This window comes from Felis catus, chromosome F1 (assembly GCF_018350175.1).
Source record: "Felis catus isolate Fca126 chromosome F1, F.catus_Fca126_mat1.0, whole genome shotgun sequence".
Lineage (NCBI taxonomy): Eukaryota > Metazoa > Chordata > Mammalia > Carnivora > Felidae > Felis > Felis catus.
Window position 1 is genome coordinate 44,383,377 of NC_058384.1, and position 19,186 is coordinate 44,402,562.

Below are 19,186 nucleotides of genomic sequence, written 5' to 3' on the forward strand. Positions count from 1 at the left end.
ATCTCGGGGTGCCTGGGTAGCCCAGTCAGTGGAGTGTCCAACTCTTGGTTCTGGCTCAGGTCATGATCTCACAGTTCAAGCCCTCCATCGGGCTCTGCACTGACAGTGTGGAATCTGCTTGGGATTCTCTCTCTCCCTTCCCTGCACACACACTCTCTCTCTCTCTCAAAAAATAATTAAAATTAAAAAAGGCAAAATCTCACACCTCAGCCCTAAACTCATACTGATCAGAAACTCTGGGGGTGGAGCCCAGTAATCTGTGATTTAACAAGCCCTCCAACTAATTGTGATGCACACCAAAGTTTGAAAAGCACTGAAGGTAGAGAAAGCAAGGTTCAGACAGGGGAGGGGAGAGGTGGGAGAGGGGAGCCGATGGTGCACATTCTCTCCTCTCCTCTCTCTCCTCTCTCCTGTCATGGGTCAAGGCAGGCTGGGAATTCCCTGGCTGCTAGACTCCTGAAATTTTAGGAATTACCTAAAAATTACCTTCAAAGGGAAACTAAAAGCAAAAGTGAAGATTCCCCTATCAGACACTAGGGGGAGTCCCATCTCTGGCTTGGGAAGAACAAGTCTGAGGTCTTTAGGAATTTAGACTATTTGCAAAGTCGGTTGCTGGTGACCTCTGCTAAATCAACCAAACTGAACCCCAAGTTTTAAAAGGACAGGCAGTGGTCACCGCATCAGAGCCGTGGATCGCAAAAGCATTTACCTGTCTTCCCACTCCCAGACTAATTTACGGGTAATAAATAAATAAATAAATAAATAAATAGACAAAAGTACAGAGGCTGGAGAGGGCCCGGGGTCGTGCAGCTGGCGGGTTCAAAGATCCAGCAGTCCTGTTCCCGCCCGCGAGAGACGATCAGGACAGGATACATAATTTGTGGGACCTAGCGTAAAAAGAAACTGCCGGGCCCTTGCTCAAAAAGTATTAAGACTTTGAAGACGGTGAAATCGGAGCGTTCAAATGGAAGGGACAGAGGAGGTTATGAAGCCTGGTCTGGCGCCAGCACAAAAGGACTCTCTGGGTCCCACAAGTGAGCCGTCCATCACTAATACGAAGTAGGGCTTTGGGAGAGGCTGATGTTTCCACAGGAGTTACTAGAGCAGCTGTGGGAGGAGGAGGTTTTGTTTTAGGAAGATAAGCTCTCCCAAGTCCGGGCGATCCAGGGCCCGGGATCATAACCCCAGTCTTCCGGGAAAGGAATATCCTACCAGGCAGGGCTGCCGACGGAGGGGAAATCCAGCGAGAGTGAAAGTCGCACGCGGACAGCCTCGGCCGCCGAGTAGGCAGCTTCCCGCGGTCAGCATCGGAAGCGTCTGCAGCCGCGCGTGCCTCGGCGTCACCGGACTCGGAGCCGCTGCGGGAGCGCAAGCGCCGACGGGGCATTCCCGACCCACGCGGGGCAGGGTGGCCCGGGGTGGGGGGGGGTGCGGCGAGGGGAGCCGAGGCGCACACTCTCCCGTGGGCGGGAAAAGCCGGAGGGTGGCGCGCGGACACGGGCCTCGGGACCTATTCACAGACCCACCCGCAGCTAGTTCCCAAGCCCTTCCTGGCCGCCTGCTCCCTCACCGGGGCGTGTTGGGGTGCGGTTATGGGGGGTATCTGGTTTGAGGGGCCGTGATGGGAGAGGGAAGGAGGCAGGGCTGAGGGCAGACGGCCCGCCCAGCAACGCCTCTTAGCTGCCCCAGCGGTCCCGTCCGCTTGCCGAAGACGCGCCTAAATCCGCGCTCGCTCCCGCGCCCCCAGCCGCTCGGCGGGTCGGCGGATCCCTGGGGCGTCCTTCCTGCCTCGCGCGAGTCTCCCCGCCTCCGCCCCGCCCTGCAGGCTGCGGTCCCTTTAAAGGCGCGCTCGTGTGGGGCCGCCCTTCTCTCGAGGCTGACTCGGGAGCAGCGCCACCGCCGCGAACCACCGCCGTTGGCCCGGCATGGCCATGGCGTCCCCGGCCATCGGGCAGCGTCCCTACCCGCTGCTCTTGGACCCAGAACCGCCGCGCTACCTGCAGAGTCTGAGCGGCCACGAGCCGCCGCAGCCGCCGCCCCCCGGCCGCTCCTCTCGCCGCTGCGCCCCCGCTCCCCTCTCCACTGCGCGCGGGGCGCACGAGGGGCGCGGCGCCCGGAGGGCTGCCCGGGGGGACCCGGAGCCCCAACCTCGGGCCTCCCGACCCGCTCGCCCTCTCCGGCCTGGTCTGCAGCAGAGGCTGCGGCGGCGGCCTGGGGCGCCCCGGCCCCGCGACGTACGGAGCATCTTCGAGCAGCCGCAGGATCCTCGCGTCCCGGTGGAGCGAGGCGAGGGGCACCGCTTCGCCGAACTGGCGCTGCGGAGCGGCCGGGGCTGGTGTGACCTGTGCGGACGAGAGGTGCTGCGGCAGGCGCTGCGCTGCGCTAGTGAGTGTGAGGGCATGGCAGGGGAGGGGCGCGCGGGAAGACCGCAGTCCGCGGGCGGGGAACTGCGAGGGCGCTGAGGCAGGAGACAGGGCCATTGACCTTCTCCACTTCGACTAAGGGAGACGCGCCCGGGAGACTCTGCTTCTTAGTCCCCTGCCCGGTATGCTTTAGTGACTGCCTACTGCCCAGGTATGGTGATGCGGTATTTAACAAATAGCTCTGTCCCTGACAGGTACACACTTCGCCCCGCCACACACACACACACACACACACACACACACACACACACACACACACACAGGTTGCGGATGATGGCCACGCCGGCAAGGTCATTCCGTTGTATCTCACGCACCTTCTTGCTTTTGCTGTAAGTTCTTGACAGAGGGTTGTGAGACCGGTATTGAGATGGCCCTTAGACCCATGCTTATTAGGGTTAATGGGGAAATGGCTGGTTTGTCGCCTGTGGTACAGGCCCATGGTACATGTCCGCCTATGGCACACCTCTCCTTCAGGGAGCATTGCAGGAACAGGGAAGAGACCTGGTTAGCCTTTGGATGGAAATGGACTGTGAGGTTGAAGCGAACCTGAGGTTACCCTGGACCTGTGCCCCCTCTTGCCTTCCACCTCTGGCCCCTCAAACCTTTGGACTCTGCTCTAATGTTTGGCTGTGTCCTGCCACTGCCTCCCCCTCCCCTCCTCCTCCCCCCTCAACTCTTCGGTTACTGCCCCAGTCACCAGGCTCTAAAATTCCCCAACTCCCTGCCCAGTACTTTCCTCCTCGGAGCTCTCAGGCCCCTCCAGGCTTCTTCTGAGCCACACTCTTCTCAAAGCCTGCCTGTGGATCACTGGACACCCAGTGTTGTAGACTTTCTGAGCAAATTTGCAGTCTTCTTGGCAGGGGCGGGGGGCGGGGGGTGTATTATTTTTCTCTTCCTACAGTTAGGTGTGTGTATTTCTTTAAGGGGTGTCCTCTCCCCACCCCCATATTTGAAGTTGCCATGTTTGGTGGAAGATGTCCATATCCATGGGTCTGTGCGTTTATAGAGATAGTTTAAATATCTGAAGTAGAAAGCACAGAACATGGCACAACCCCTAACAAGCATCTCTGGAAATGAGTTGTGGTTTGCATCTTTTCAGCAAAGGCCCTTCCCCCATGACAGCAGGCCCCTGTCTCCCATCCCGCTGCAGCACTGGCCAGGCAGCAGCTACTTCTGCATCAGGAAAACCCTCCCTCGCCTCTCTCTGCAGTTCCCAGCAGAGGCTGTACCCTGTGCCTCTTACTGCAGCTGGCTTTAGGGAAGGAAAGCTCATATTCTAAGCCAGGGTCAAGTGGGAGGGAAGGATCGGAGGGGAAAGTCGGTGTTGCTCCCTCCACCACCAGAACTCACAATTTAGGTGCTGATACAAAAGGAAAGAGCAAAATTTATAGAGGGGTGTATTGTGGGTGGAGGGCTGCTGTCACTTGGTAAATGTCCCTGGCTTTCCAGGAGAATCAAATGCAACTTGCCCGTGGATGTGTCGGCAAGTTTCGCCCTCTCGAGGGTCCTAGGGTACCTTACCGTGTCCATCAATTCTATAAACGCAGAGAGAGGCAGTATTCTCACTGTCATGGATTTAGTTGTGCTGGAACCCTGGGAAATCTGCTTTATTGGAATTCTACTTTGTACTAAGACATTTGGGGACTGTATCAACTAGAGGTGTCTGAGCACCAGAGAGGGAGCAGAGCTGGAATCAAGGGACTAATGAGCGGAGTCTCTGTTTGTCATTATTAATATTTAACTGGTTGTGGACCTGTGGCTTGATGGGAACAGTTGAGAAATGTTCTGATGTGCAAATGAGCGCTGGCAGGTGAAGACACAGCTGGCCAAACTCACGGAGCATCTTTCTTACAGTTAAAGATCTAATTCCATGATGGGGTTGGTTTGTTTTATTTTTGTTTTGAAAAGCGAGGTTCAGAAATATGGCTTTACAACGTGCAGCGATTAAGAGGACAGACTGAAACCAGAACTGAGTTTGAATCTTTACTCTGCCACTTAATCTCTGTGTGATTCTGGGCATCTCTGTGCTCTGCTTCCTTGTTTTAAAAAACAGGGATAATGACATACCTACTTCATTGTGTTAATATGAGAATTAAATGAATTAATATATGTAAAGCGCTTAGCACAGTGCCCTGCAAAAGGCATTATGAACGTTTAATGCAATATGAATGTTATTATTATCCCCTCCCATCCAACAGCTGTAACAATATATCTGGGCTCATGACACCTCTTAAGATCACCTTTTCAAGCAGTGAGTACAGTTTTCAAACCCTGCCTGGCTGAGCTAAGTGGGGAAGCCAGGGCCATGAGCATCCCAAGAAGTGCGAGTATTAATTCCCTCTAGAAAGGCCCTTTCTGCCCCTGCCGCGGTTGTGCAACATCTTCATCCTCACTGAATGCCAGTGGCTTAGGGAGCGTCAAGACACTGGTGCCTTGTCTTTATATCACTTGCCTCCAACAAAGTTCCAGGCACAGAGCAGCCTCAGTAAGTAGCAGTTGATGAAGGTGGTGGCTTGTTTTTACTCTTAAATCTCTCTGCTCTTGGAAGTAAGCAAAAGGGCAGTGGTATGCAAATGACATCTGTCTGGGCAGGAGGCTGGCGATGGGTGTTGGCAAAATGGGCTTTTAATAAGGGAGACTGTAAAAAAATTTTTTAATGTTTATTTTTGAGAGAGAGAGAGAGAGAGAGAGAGAGAGGGGGAGAATGGCAGAGAGAGAGGGAGACACAGAATCTGAAGCAGGCTCCAAGCTCTGAGCTGTCAGCACGGAGCCCGATGTGGGGCTCGAACTCATGGACCTCGAGATCTTGACCTGAGCGAAGTCTGACTCTCAACTGACTGAGCCACCCAGGAGCCCCTGAGGGAGACTTTTAGAAAGGTGCGTGCCTGTCTGTTTAGTGAAAGCCCCTCTAACTTCAGTTTACTCCTACTTCCACATCTAGGTCTATAACTGACTCTGGTTAATGCTGGATTTGCCAACAGGGAGACTCAGAGTTAATATTAATTTCCAGGATTAAAGAAATCATGTTTGTTAGATGGAGAAGGAAATCCAGTGGGGATCGGAAGAGAGACAGAGAGAATTTTGTGAATGCATGTGTATGTTTTAGGATGGGGACAGTGGCACTGGTGAGGATCCATTTCCAGCATTCTGGGAGGGCAGTGTCAACAGCAAACAAGCCAGAAACTCACTGGCTGCCCTTTGGCTTTGGTAACAGGTAATGTCCTTTAGCGGTTATGGACCCTGTCTTCTGTAGAAGGCACAGAGAGTTGACCTTTTACCTTTCATCTAGTTTTGTGGATATGGAAGCCATCCTGGACTATGGAAAGTACGGAAAATGGAGAAACCTAAGACCAGCTCAGCACTCAAGGAGGGATGCTTGGGCATGATGCTAGTGGGTGTCTAGAGTCTTCCTTGGAGGCAGCATCATTCAGAGCTATGAATTGTTAAGTGATTGGAATTACAGGGTTGAAAGGGGGGCCCTGAGGCTCATTGTCTTACCCCTCTTCTGTGATAGATGTTTAATTATGATGTGAATAGGAAGCATTTGCCATGAGACCTCAGGGGCAGGGGACCTTCTGGGGTGAGGGAGACTGATATCGCACAGGGCTCCTTGTCCAGCCCTCCCAGCTCTGTCTTGTCACTTCATTAGTGGCTGGGCTCAACCCGCCTCTCTGTAAAGACTAGAACCACCCACATGACAGCCCCTGGATCGTGTGGAATCCTCTCTGGCCATGAGTTCTTTGTAAAAGGGGTGACTGGGACATTGACACTGAGTTTTCCTGTAGCAGACCTAGAAATCTTGGGCACTTGGAAAGTATTTTATTTGTCCAGCACACCCAGCAGCACTGAAGTGTGTGGCTTGAAGTGTTTTCATTGATTTAGGCTCGTGTTTGGCTGTGGAGGTTAGAGAAACGGACGTTGAGTTGTTAAAGAGAGTAGAATCCCCCACCTGTGATTCCTCCCACTGCTGGCTCTAACTGGTCTCTTCTCTTTGGGAAAGGTCCTAGTGGGGTGTGTGTGTGTGTGTGTGTGTGTGTGTGTGTGTGTTTGGGGGCAGAGAACAGACCTGGAATGCTTCGAGGGAGGCTTCTGAGGTCCCCAAGCTGTATCCTGTTTCCTCTCCTCCCTGCTTCCTGTCTTCTCAAAAGATGAAATTGAAAGGATTAAATGTGGGCTTAATTGTCCCCCCTCTTCATCAGAGCATGAAAATTTCTGATTATGGAGGGAAGGGGGCTTGAATCCCAGGTACAGTCAAAAATGATTAATGCCACTTGTCTGCCAGCCTAATTAGACTTGGTAATGAACGTGTGTGTTCGCCTGCTGATCCTGCGGAGTTATTAGGTGGAAGTGAATTGACATCTCCCCTCAGTGCTGAGGGTTTGGTCCGGGATCCTCTCTCTTCCTCCCAAGTTTATCGGTCACTCGGCCTGTGCCAAGCCTGGCAGGCACGCCCTGAGTGACGGAGAAAAGACAGCCCCCAGCTTGGCCCCAAGGGCCCTGCCTGGCTGGTGAAGTGACTTCAGCCACAGGGAGCTGGCTTGGGCCCAGCCCACCTCTGAGCACAGGAAGGATTCTTCACAGGCCAGTCGTGATTTTCCCACGAAGAACCCAAAGGGTTTTCATGCTTGCTTCCATATTCATCCCCAGAATGGCTTCCTGAGGTCAGCACACAGGGATGCTGCCGCCAAGGTCTTACATAGGCAGGGAGGCGTTGATCGTCTGCCTGGCTAGGGGCGGGACAAGGTTAGAACCTCTCAGGTGGGGTGAACGTGACAGACCTTGAAGGCCTTGGAGGCCATCTCAGGTCATTCCCCTCCTTTGGCCGTGCCCAGCATTTCTGTGTCGGAAGCAGCATCCTCCCCGCTGCCCCCCAAGGCTCTTCCATGGAGCCCTCTCTGGCTCCCCGTACCATTCCTCAGTTTCCCCCTGGAAAGAGCAGGTAGCCACTCTTGCTCAGTCCAGGATACTATTAAGGCTGGTGAGGAAGCTGTAAATACACCTCTGGCCTTATTAGAGGCTCTTCCTGTTCGCATTCCTCAGATGACAAGGTGAATAATCTCGGGCAGGTGAGTATTTGTGGGTGCGCAGAGCACGCAGATGGAATGTCTCCCCACCCCCCACCCCCAGACCGAGCTTCAGTCAGCAGCCAGCCTTGCCTCTCACTTGGAGACCTGCTGTGCCGGTGGCCAAGTGCTGTCCATCCCCCAGGCCACCCACCGCCCCAGCACGGTTCCGGCTCCCTGCTGTCTGGGTCGGGAAGTGCCAGAGGCGCTGGCGCTGGGAAGGCCAGCCCTGACCCGGTAGATGGCTGGGCATGTAGTCACTTGTGGTTTTTTTTCCGAGGGATTTGGCAAGCTTCTGTCCACATGTTCAGGGCAGGATCTCCGGGTTGGGAGGGGAGCTGAGCCAGCTTTTAGACTTTGGGGAAAGAGCAAGGAGGCCAAGGGGATGATGTCAGGCAGGGCAGCAGGCTCTCTTCCTTGGGGACACTGGTTTAAGTGGAATAACAGTGGTCATGGGGAGCCCCGCCCCAAGGTCAAGACTGTCTTGACTCAGACCAGGGGAGGTGATGCTTGGAAGTTCTCTGAAGCACTGCACACACCATGCTGAGGAGACAGGGGCAGAGCTCGCTGCACCCCAGGAGCTCTGCATGGTGGCCAGAGTGGCCAACAAGTTCATGTGGGGCGTGTTCTAGCCTGCCTGTGGTTCCTGGCGTAGAGAAAGTTCTTGAGAGATGCACCTGTAGAAAAAGCAGTGATACTGGGTTCTCATTTTGCCCTTTTGGGAGGGGAAGGAAGAGGACCAGCAGGGGTCCCTCCTGGCAAGGTAGCCATGCGTGCAGCCTCCCAGGGGACAGTGTCCTGTCCTGATTGAGGGGTCTGGCAACCCCTGGTTTCTGTAGCACATCCCTGATTTTCTTCAGGATTTTCCTACCCTCACCTACTGCTCTGGCCCCATTAAGGGCATCAGGGAGAAAAGTTCCAGCTCACATTGTACTGAGGGTTTGTAAGAAGGGTGGTGTTGGCAAGTCTAGTCTGTTCATTCCTATGTGTCACTGGGAGGCAGGGAGCAGGGTACGTCACTCACCTGTGACCACAGAGGGGCTGGGTCGTGTTTACTCTGCAGTGGAGGGCCTGCACCCCACCTTCTGCTCCCCCTCCTTGTTTCTTGAACAAACATTTTCAGGGCAGGGCAGATCTTACCCAGATATCTGCAGTGGCTATTGGCTAATGCTGCTAGAAAAATGGAAACTTGGCTTACATGGACCTTTAAGAAATCACACCACCGGGCTGGTCCAGTTGGTTGAACATCCAACTTGGGCTCAGGTCATGATCTCACAGTTCGTGAGTTGGAGCCCCGCGTCGGGTTCTCTGCTGTCAGCACAGATCCTCTGTCTCTTCTCTCTGCCCCTCCCCCACTCATGCTCTTTCTCTCTCTCAAAAATAAATGAGCCATTAAAAGAAAAACACTTAAAAAAGAAAAAAGAAATGGCATCTAAAAGTCAGCCCTAAAAGAAGGATGATATTCTTTGCCTGTTTTTTTTAATCCTTTTGTGTTGTTTTTTCCTTTTGTTGATTTTTTTTTTTTAATCTTGTTATGTTTTGTTTTTACTGGATGCTGGCTCTGGGAAAGAATTATCATTGTGTTTGCTGTAGATGCAAATTGGTGTCCTATGAGCCTGGTGGGATGGGAATATTTACGTGGAATGAGAAGAGTTGAGAATAACAAGAAGTGTGGGGCAGAGAGAACTTTTATCTCAGAGATGACCTGGCTGAACCTGAAGCCTGTTCTTGTGCCTGGGCTTGTGAGGTGGGCAGGGCTGGTGGGACCATGGCCCCTTCACAGGTGAGAAGGCACAGCCTCCAGGGAGGCAGATGACCTCCGCAAGAGTCAGTAGTGGCAAAATCAGCACCAGAAGCCAGCAAGCTTTTTGCCTTATGAACTAATGTCCCTGAACATGCGAGTTAGTTGAGCTTCCTCATTCATCTGCCTCCCTTCTGTCAGTGATGCTGAAATGTCCATAAAAAGAAGCGCAGAGGAAAAAAAAGGGGATGAGCCAAGGGTGGGTAAGCCACGTGACAGCTGCACAGTCGGCCAGCACCTGGATAACTGAGAGTTGGCTGCACTTAGGCCTGTTTCCAGAGTTTGGTTTCCAAGTAGATCTTCAGCATGTGTAAATCATGAGATCTTTAAACAAAAGGTGAAGTTTTTCTAAGTCCCAAGATAAAAGAAACAAGGGTCTCTCTCTGGCCCTGCCCCACCCCATTGGTGTTTGGAGTATATAGGGGGGTTGGCATGAAAAAGCAGGTAGGAGGTCTCTTCCTGTTCCATGCCTCCTCCTTGCCATGACCCAGGGTCACAGTTCATGACACAGGGCTAACCAGGAACCACAGCGAAGTTAGGCTGAGCCTCAGAAGGGACAGCTAGGATGAAGAAAGTTTGCATAGGGGCTGTGATAGAAACCGAGGTTTGCCTCACAGACCTCTGGTTCCATCCGGGCAGGAATGTGACCACGTGAGGATGAGCAGATTTGGGGAACCCCCACCTCCTCACTCTCACCCCATCTCTGACTCTCTGTTTGTCCACATCAGTCTTACATTTGGGTATCATTGCTTATTTTCCTTGCTGACTTGGAGGAAGCTGTTTTTTCCATTCAAATTGAATGGAAGCTGGAGGTTTTGTGGTTTCTGTTGAAACAATTATGTCCTTTCTGCAACTGAGGAAAGGATTTAAAAGAAAACAAAAACCCTCAGAGATGCCTTACTATTCAATGGAACAACAGATTCCAGCTGCAACTTGAGTTTTGAGAGAAAGGATTGAACACACGGTATGTAAATGTCTATTCTGGTGATGTGTATTTTCAAAAGCAATCTGGGGTTACCTCTCTATGAATAGGGCATTTCAAGGTGAGAATATATCGTAGCCCCGGCACTTGAAATAGGGAAGCCTGTCTCTTCAAACTGCGTTGGGCCTGGGCTGGACTCTCTCCTCAGCAGGCAGGTCATCTGGTTGGTGCTTAGATGTTGGGGGGCTATGAGAAGTCATCATACATCTCCCCACCCCTAGATAGTTCTCGTCCTAAAATACCCCTACATTTTTCTTCCTACCCAGTTTTCGAAGGGCCAGGAGTGAAGATTCTAAAGCCTCCCAAGGCCCCTTCTTCAGTGTCTGCCAGTTCTCTCCTGCTGAGAGAGAACTCGCCAGTGGCTTAACCTGTCAAAGAACAGCTCTGCAAAGAGGAGAAAGGAGAAGTGAGAGCAGTATATCCTTGCACCCAAGGGGGGCATTCAGGAGGGGTTTTCCCCCTTACCTGTGACTCATACTAGAAGTTCTCTAGCACACATGTTTCCTTCCCTGAGAGCTGGAATGGGAACGCCTCCCCTCCCCCCAGCCTGGGCTCACCTGGCCGGAAGTTCCGGACCCCCTTGCTTGGTGGCCCCAAGTGTTGTTTTAGGATCTGGACTCACTTGCCATCCTCTTCTGTGCAGAAGTTGCTGGATAAACTGAGGGGTGGGGGCACAAAAAAAGGCCAGTGGCAGCCCCATCTCCCTGAGGAAGAATGAGGGAGAAAGAACCAATGTCTGGGCCTGAGAAAGGGTGCCATTTTAGGGCATTTCTGTCTTAAATGAATCACTTATAAACAATGTGCTTTTATTGTCAAGCTTACAAACAAGTTTTTATTGTTACTGCACCAAATACTGAGGTCCTCAATAGTGAGGGGTGATCTAACATGAGGACCTTCTAGCCAGATTTCCTAGGAGGAAGGCAGATGATGGACGGCCTGTTTGAAAGATTTGTTCTACCAACATTTTCTTCTCTAAGTGGGCCCGAGGACATGGCCTTGGGCTAGGATACCGCTCAGCATTCTTTGTGGCCTGGGGGCAAACTGCAGCACAGAGGAGCAGATCCTGGTTGGTGGTTGCATGAGGAATAACAGAGCTCACGCCTGAACCCATGGACATTGACTTCCCGGACCGAATACCATGTGACCAGAGCACAGAGGTGTGAATGCGTCTTCATTTCCGAGCACTCCTGAGTCCTCTGCAATGCAGGACATGTGTCCCGCCTTCATCTGAAACTGGCCCCCGCTGGTGGTTGGCAAATGAGTTCTGGAATCTCTGGGCAGCCCCGGAGCAGGCACCCCTCTCCAGCGGCTTTCCTGGAAGGCTGTGCTGCCTGTCTTGGCCTTGGTGACAGGGCCTTTGGGAACTTCCCCACTGGGACTTGGTTGCTTCTGGGAGTCAGTGTTGAGGCAATGATGCCCTGTGAGTACTGTTTCAGGGCAAGAGAACATTCCTGTCCTATTTATGATAGGCTCTATTCTTTTCTTCCTTTCTCTTTCTTCCTTCTTTTGCTCAGAGAGCAACAGACCTCTCTGAGACCTCTCTGAGACCTCTCTCTGCTCAGGTATCTGGGCTCAGATAAATGGTCTGACCCTCTGCCTTTTCATGGGCCCAGTCGGCTGAGAGCCTTCACTCTTCCCCTACCCTGGGCTTAGCATGGGAGGATGTGAATTAGCCCCGTCGTCCCTCAGGAGCCTATATAGCTGGTAAAGCATTATTAATCTGCCATCCCCAAAGAAATCCATTAATGAGCTCCTGGGCCAGGCACATGGTGTGAGATAACTGGTCACTTCTGCTGTCTGTTGAAACTTTGGAGACATTGATTTTCAGGCTCTCAGGCACTCCTGAGGGGTGAAGCTCGAGACAGGCTCTTTCCTGCAGCCTGTTTGGTGGGGGCATTTTTATCTTATCAAGCTAAAAGCCCCAGGAATAGAAAGTTTTCCATTGGGGGAGGTGGAGGGAAAGGACCTTAGCTAGGAAGGAGAAGGCATTGGTCAGGCTGTGCTGGTGCAGGGGCCCACGTCCCAGGTGCCTGTGACTTCCTCTGGGAAAAGCAGCTGGCTGGGCTGATTGGAGCAAACCCCCGTCACAGGAGGGCCCCGAGATCCTCCCAGGGCTAGTGACTCTCCACTCATCGCTCCATCCCTGCCGGCTGGCCTGGAAAAAAGGCATCGATCTCCTGCAGCGGGATGACCGAGGGCGGGGGTGAGGAGGCGGCCACTGCCTGCTTCAGCGCAGTTATGGCGAGGCTCCAGCGCCTCTTCTGCAGGCTCCCCAAGAGCCGCTCGGGATCGAAGAGGCTCCAGGCCCTGCAGAAGTTCTGCCACGAGGCCCGGCTGGCTCGCGGTAGGTCCAAGGTGCTCCAGCTAGGGGCCCTCGGAGGGGGGCGGGGGGTTCTTGGGTTCCAAGGCCTCAGCCTAGGGGCCTTTTCCATGAGGAAGGAAGGCCAGGAGACCTCTTGCAGCCTAGAATTTGCCGCTGAGCTCAGCACCACTCCTTGGCCCTCCTGACGCTCTAGGGGCCAAAGCTCAAGCACTGCCACCCTGCCAGCTTTAGGTGGAATGGCAGGTCTGACAGTACACGGGCAGCCCGTTTCATAGGCCCAGGTTGGCTGTGGGTTCTAACAGCTTTTCCTCGGCTGAAAATTAAGGCCAAGAAGTCATCTTAATCTGGGCCCCTGAGCTGTTGGAAGATGGGCACTTGGATGACACCGTTTTAGTCCTGAGGGGCCTGAAACCTTGCCACACTGCAGAGTCAGCCTCCCAAGGACCCAGGGGCGGTGACGTTTCCTAGGCAGGGGTTTCTCATCTGCAGGGTTAAGGGAGGTGCCTGTGGGGCCCCAACATGCAAGCTTTGTGGGGCTAGGGACTACTGGCCAGGACACAGGGGACAGGAGCCCAGCCTCAGGCGATGACTGAGCTCGTTTCTTTCCCTGAGCACTAGTTAGTTGGGGAACAGTCCTCGCCTAGGGAAGGATAAGGGCATAATATGGAAGATAAGAAGGAGAGACAGTAACAAATTTTCATGGAAACTGAGGTTGTCCTAATTTCTTTCTCTCTTTCTTTCTTTCTCTCCCTTTCTCTCTTTCTTTCTTTCTTTCTTTCTTTCTTTCTTTCTTTCTTTCTTTCTTTCTTTCTTTCTTTTTCTTTCTTTCTTTTTCTTTAAATGTTTGCTTATTTTTGAAAGCACAAACGGGAGAGGGGCAGAGAACCCAAAGCAGGCTCTGTGCTTACAGCAGTGAGCCCAATATGGGGCTTGAACTCACGAACCTCGAGATCATGACCTGAGCTGAAGTCGGACACCCAACTGACTGAGACACCCAGGTGCCCCGTCTACTTCCTTTTTTTCAAAGAAAGAGCGCTGAGGCCAACCAGAGTTGGGGGCCTGGGCACCTGCCTTCAGCTTATGGTTTTTCTGCTGTGTCATGCTATCTCAGTATCCTACAGCACCCTTCTACCAAAGAGTCAAAGCACTTATGTTTGTTTATTTTTAACATGTCGTATTCCCTCCAGATCCCTGTGCAGTGGGAGTGCAAAGGGGATTATGTTATTTCACAGATGTGATGGCTCAGGGAAGTGAGGCCCCTTGTTAGGGACCAGGAATACCCAGCCAGGCCTGGGACCCCTTGCCCTAGATTCTACTCATCTTCTGACCATTTGCTGCTTCCCTTTGATGGCTGGATCTTTGGAGCACAAAGCTTTCCTTGGGGCTCCCTGCCCCATTTGTCTCCCCACTGTTCTCATACACATTCAGGAATTGGAGGGACATCCAGTGGGTCACGGTGCTGAGTTTTAGAGATGGAACTAAACTGAACAGCCATCTCTGGGCTGAGATTTCGGAAGCAGAGTTTAAAAGACAACGTGGTCTTGACTCTGGAGAATTTGATTTTTTTCCTGATTGATGTTTTACCTCTGGAGAAGTGGGAATTTTAATTCAACTTGACCTAATCCCCATTTGGAGACAAATACTCTTAGCCAGCCTGCATAATTTATCCTCATCAGTGGCTCATGCATACTGCGGCCCTCCACGAGAAGACAGCTGGATGCCGAGTTCCTCAATTTAAACCCTCACTTGCGTCTTCCTGTTCATCCTCTCTCCCGCAAGAATTATTCCACAGATCATTCCCTTGCTCCTTTGCTATTCAGCCCAAGGAGTTATATAGATTTAAGAAAATCAATCAGGCTTGGAGTGGCAGCATTAAGGTCAGAGAAATTGCCGCACTGTGGCTACAATGTGCTCGTTGAACTCGTGTTAGCATTTAGACTTAATGGATGGGAAGAGGGGAGACAGGGCGCTCAGCGATGATGGCAGTGGTAGACAGTGGGCCTCAGATTTCTAGAAGAGCTGACTTGCAGGAATCCGTGAGCAGCCTGCAGTGTGGCCTTTAAGAAAACCAGCGTGGAGCCAAGCTGAATTGAGTCTGGACCTCGGATTCCTGGCAGGGGGCCTTCCTCATACAGATGAACCTCTCTGAGCCTTGGTTTTTCCCAGTGTAAGCTGGGCAAAGAATTCTGACCTCAAGTTGGTGTCACATGGGTTAAACATGACTTTGGACGTAAACCAGTTGACATGATGCAGGTCCCTTGTTGGCAGCTGCTCCCAGAAAGACTCTCAGTAACTGTTCCCAGTGGGTCCTCTGTGCGAGCCCCCCGCTGGGCTGCTCTGCCATCACACCTGGGTCGGGTGTGCTGGCTGCCTGCACCTCAGTGAAAGAGATGGGGTTTGGAGGTTGCCTGGGCAGAAGTGGAGGAGAGGCATGAAACTCAAACACTCTCTCTGGAAAAATTCCTATCATTGAGTTTACCGCACCACTTAATTAACAAGCAAGGCTAGATTAGCCCACCGGGCCTCATTAGAGCTAAGCAAGCATGTTGCCAAGGAATAAGTCATCTATCATTTTAAAAGGCTTCTCTGGGGTCAGCGGAAACGGCCTGGGTCTTTCCAGGAATCTCTGGTGGTCCTGGCTACAGGGACACAGCTGTAAAGAAGCCTTTGTGTGTCTCCTGCAGAGAGCGCCTCAGACGCAATCTATTTACTTTTCTCCTCACTGCCAAAAGTCTCCTTTCACCCGGTGGGTCGGTACTTTGCATGCAAGTGACATCAAAGCAGGTGTGGAAAGACCAGTTGGGTGCAGCAGCCTGGTTGTCCCATAAAGGACTGAGCCTGTTTGCTCCTGGGCTTCTGTGACCTCCTGGCTCTCTGATCGGGCATACCTCCGAGCATACACCTGCCTGCACATTCATATCTGCACATCTGTCTAAGCTTCCTCTGCTGCCCTGTAGTCGCAGACACCCAGGCACAACCTCTTGCAGACTTATTTAGTTGTTCTTGTCCTTGGGGTCTGTGGGACACTCAGAAATCTACTCGAGGGGCGCCTGGGTGGCTCGGTCAGTTGAGCGTCCAACTTTGGCTCAGGTCATGATCTTGCAGTTCGTGTGTTCGGGCCCCTCGTCAGACTCTGTGCCAACAGCTCGGAGCCTGGAGCCTGCTTTGGATTCTGTGTCTCCCTCTCTGTCTATCCCACCCCCACGCACGCTTTCTCTCTCTCTCTCTCAAAAATAAGTAAACATTAAGAAAAAAATTAAAAATATATGTATACTCGAGGCTAGCAAGAGGTTAGACTGCCCTTTGCCCCTTCTCAGAGATGGTATCTGCTTTAAAAATAATCAAATAGAAGCAAAACAAGAAACAAAAAACCCTCAAGCTCCTCGTTCCATATCTGCCCCTCACTACTAGAGACCGCGTCCTTTACCAGCTACCCAGACACCTCCTGTGTCTTCACAGGGGCCCCCAGGGGTGGGTGGAGAGGAACCTGAGCCCCCGGGGGTGGGGAGGACCCCACCTGCTTTGTCTCTCTTACACCCAGAGCAAAGTGACACATGCCTAGAGGAGACAGAGGCCCCTCCTGAGCAGGCCTGAAGCTGAGAGGGCATCTGGCCGCTCCACACTGGCTTTGGATACTGTGGGGGCTTGTTACTATTTGTAAAACTCCCTTAAGCCCAACTGCCTACAATGTTTAAAAAATTTTTTTCTTAAGGTGCTCTGGCAATAGGATTTATTTTTTTCCATGGTGGTAACCAAAATAGGACATACCTGTATATATGTGTGTGCATGTGTATATATGTATCATCTGCTTGTTCCTATTATGGAATATTATGTTCCTATTATGGGTATAACATGCTATCCTTTAGAACAGTGGTTCACTTTAGAAGGCCCTCAAAAAATGCATGTGGGATGAATGCATGCATGTGCACATGAAAAACTAATAACTAGATTTATGTGGAAAGACAGGGCCTAACTGTATAAAAAGGTTTAATACTCTGTGTCTCTCTGAGCTCATGTGTCCTGATGGGTGCACATACTCTAATCGCCCCTGTTGAAAAATTGTACCGTATCTTTACACTTCTATCTGTGTGGCCATACCCTAAATACAACTTGAACTTTTTTGGATATGGTGTCACAGGATCCAGATGACAAATCTACAGACACTTGCACACGAAGAATGAGATCTATTGGGCTTTCCCACCCTGGGATCCCACCTGATATCATTTACTTTGACTTTCCCCAGAATGTATTGCTTCTTACTATTATTGACCAAAGCGGGGAGGAGTCTTGGAGATGCTCTGTGATATCCCACTGAGGGCCTGCAGACTCGCCCACTTTATTTTTTCTTCATCCACATCTCATCCCCACCACCACTGTCATCAAGAAACTGCTGCATGGGGCCACAGTGCTGCAATGCCACTCATAACATAGGGGTGTATCTCTTTAAGGTACTTGAAGCATTATTGGGAAACGTAGTGCATGTAGAAATATACTACAAAAGTGTTTTCAATCATCCAGTGGATTAATTAATGGGGCACCTGGGTGGCTCACCCAGCAACCAAGCGACCAACTCTTGGTTTTGGCTCCAGTCATGATCTCACGGTTCATGGGTTTGAGCCCCACATTGGGCTCTGTGCTGACAGCATGGAGCCTGCTTGACATTCTCTGTCTCCCTCTCCCTCTACCCCTCCCCTGCTCGCGCTCACGCACACTCTCTTTCCCTCTCTTAAAATAAATAAACATTAAAAAAAGATTCATTAAAATACAAACTATTAAAAAATAGTTTCACTGTTGCAAAAAGACTGAGTCAACTTAAAAGTAGAATTAATTGTAGACAACTGTGGGAATTATGGCTACGGTAGAGTGTCAATGTTATAAACATAGGAAATGTAGATAATATAGTGAAAGCCAGGGGGTGGGGACAGAAGAGAACAGAGGGAGCAGTCTGGCATATAGTTCTAGCAGAGGGTCAGTTAGTACCAGCTAAGGCTGAAGCATGCATTGTTAAAAGTGACTCAACCCTATTAAGGTTGTGTATAATTTTAAACATATATACACATATGCACAGGACAGGAAGCATACAAATATACTTCAGGGTGCAGCACCCACAGACTGAAGTGGCACGAAACAGACCACATAGGAAAGCTACACTGGGGTTAGGCCCACGTCTGCGGCCTCACCGGGCACAGGGAGGGAGGGCACCGTCTGACGCTTCCCTCGCTTCCTGCGTCATCTGTCTGAACTTGCGAACTGACCGGCCCTCCCTTGTTCCATCCGGCCCTCCCCGAATACCCCCAGCCCACACCCCTGGCCTGGAAGGCCACAGTACCTTCTTTTTGTTGGTGCTTTTGGCCTCGGGATGTGAAGTTGGAGACAGATGAGTAATGGGCCTGCCCGAGAGGCATGCCCACCCACACCCTCCCACATGGGGCAGGATTGTGCCTCTGCAGGCCAGCCCGGCACCCAGTGTCAGCCAGGCTCTCGGGGGACGAGTCAGGGGAGAAGCTAGGCTCGGGGCATGAACAGCTGATACATGAGGCCCAAGGCCCAAGGTCCCAGAAAGACTCTTAGTATCCCCTTTGGTGCCTGAGCAACTGGGCAGGACCTTTTGCCTTTCCCTTCAGTACAAAAGTGTCGCTCAAAAGTGCACATCAACCCCACCCAGCCCTGCCACGCATCTAACCCATCCGGTCACTTTGGGGGAGGGTGGAGACCAAGATCTTGGGGTGGCCTCCCGCCCTCAGTTCAACTGCATCCCAACCTTACCTCCTGAGCACTTTCCTTCCTCAGCATGCCTGACCTGGGGGAGTCTGCTGCCATATAGCCTGCCCACCCCAGCCCTCTATTTCACATGGGAACTGAACATCTGCTCCAGGCTTGAGCGTGTCCAGGCACACCCCTCTTGGCTCTTGCCACAGCAACATCTGCCTCAGTGCACCCAGCTGCCCACCTCACTTGTCCGTGGGAGTGACCCATAATCTCTGACCTGAGACATGGGCCTGGCTTCCAGGTCGCTCCTCTCCACTACATCGACCCTTCCTGCTAGCTTCCTGGCTTGCTTTCTGGCACATTCTATGGGCTGTGTGTGTGTGTGTGTGTGTGTGTGTGTGTGTGTGTGTTGGATTGGGGTTGTACAGTGGAGGGGGGGCAGTTGTGTGTCTCCAGGCCATCCAGGCTGGGGGTGGGGAGGGAGTGCTGAGCGCCCTCAGGGGTGGCCTGTCCTCTGAAACAAGGGACTGGAAGTATATGGTCTCAACAAGCCAGGGGTTCGAGGGACTTCCTGGAAACATACAGATGCAGATGTCCTAAGCTGGCTGCCTGACCCTCGGAGTGGGGAGTTTCCATTCCTTTGCTCCACCCTCGCTAGGAGTGTAGCCAGGAGTATGAAAAAATGTATAGATCGTGTTGATCTTGGCAATTGCCACGACCTCCAGACTTGACAAATCACAGTCTCTCTACCTTCCTGCCCTCCAATACACCCCTCTCCCTGCCGCCATCATGTCCCTGCCCTGCTCCTCTGGGCCCATCAAAGGAAGGGCAGGAGGGAGGCTGGAGCAGGTAGGAGGAACTTCTTGGAAAGTTGCCTGACTCTTA

The 19,186-nt window shown here is 52.0% G+C and overlaps 1 protein-coding gene across 2 annotated transcripts in view; it reads left to right on the forward strand.

Moving 5' to 3' along the window:
- The first annotated feature begins 1,855 nt into the window (after nucleotides 1–1,855).
- The window catches only part of RASSF5 (Ras association domain family member 5), a 71,692-nt gene continuing 54,361 nt past the window's right edge, over nucleotides 1,856–19,186 (forward strand). Inside the window, exon 1 of one of the 2 annotated variants that reach the window (XM_045049300.1) lies at nucleotides 1,856–2,385. In XM_045049300.1, coding sequence (XP_044905235.1) covers nucleotides 1,926–2,385 — 460 coding nt within the window. In that variant the 5' untranslated portion in view covers nucleotides 1,856–1,925. The remainder of the gene's footprint in view (nucleotides 2,386–19,186) is intronic. The other variant, XM_003999428.6, reaches the window with a different exon arrangement.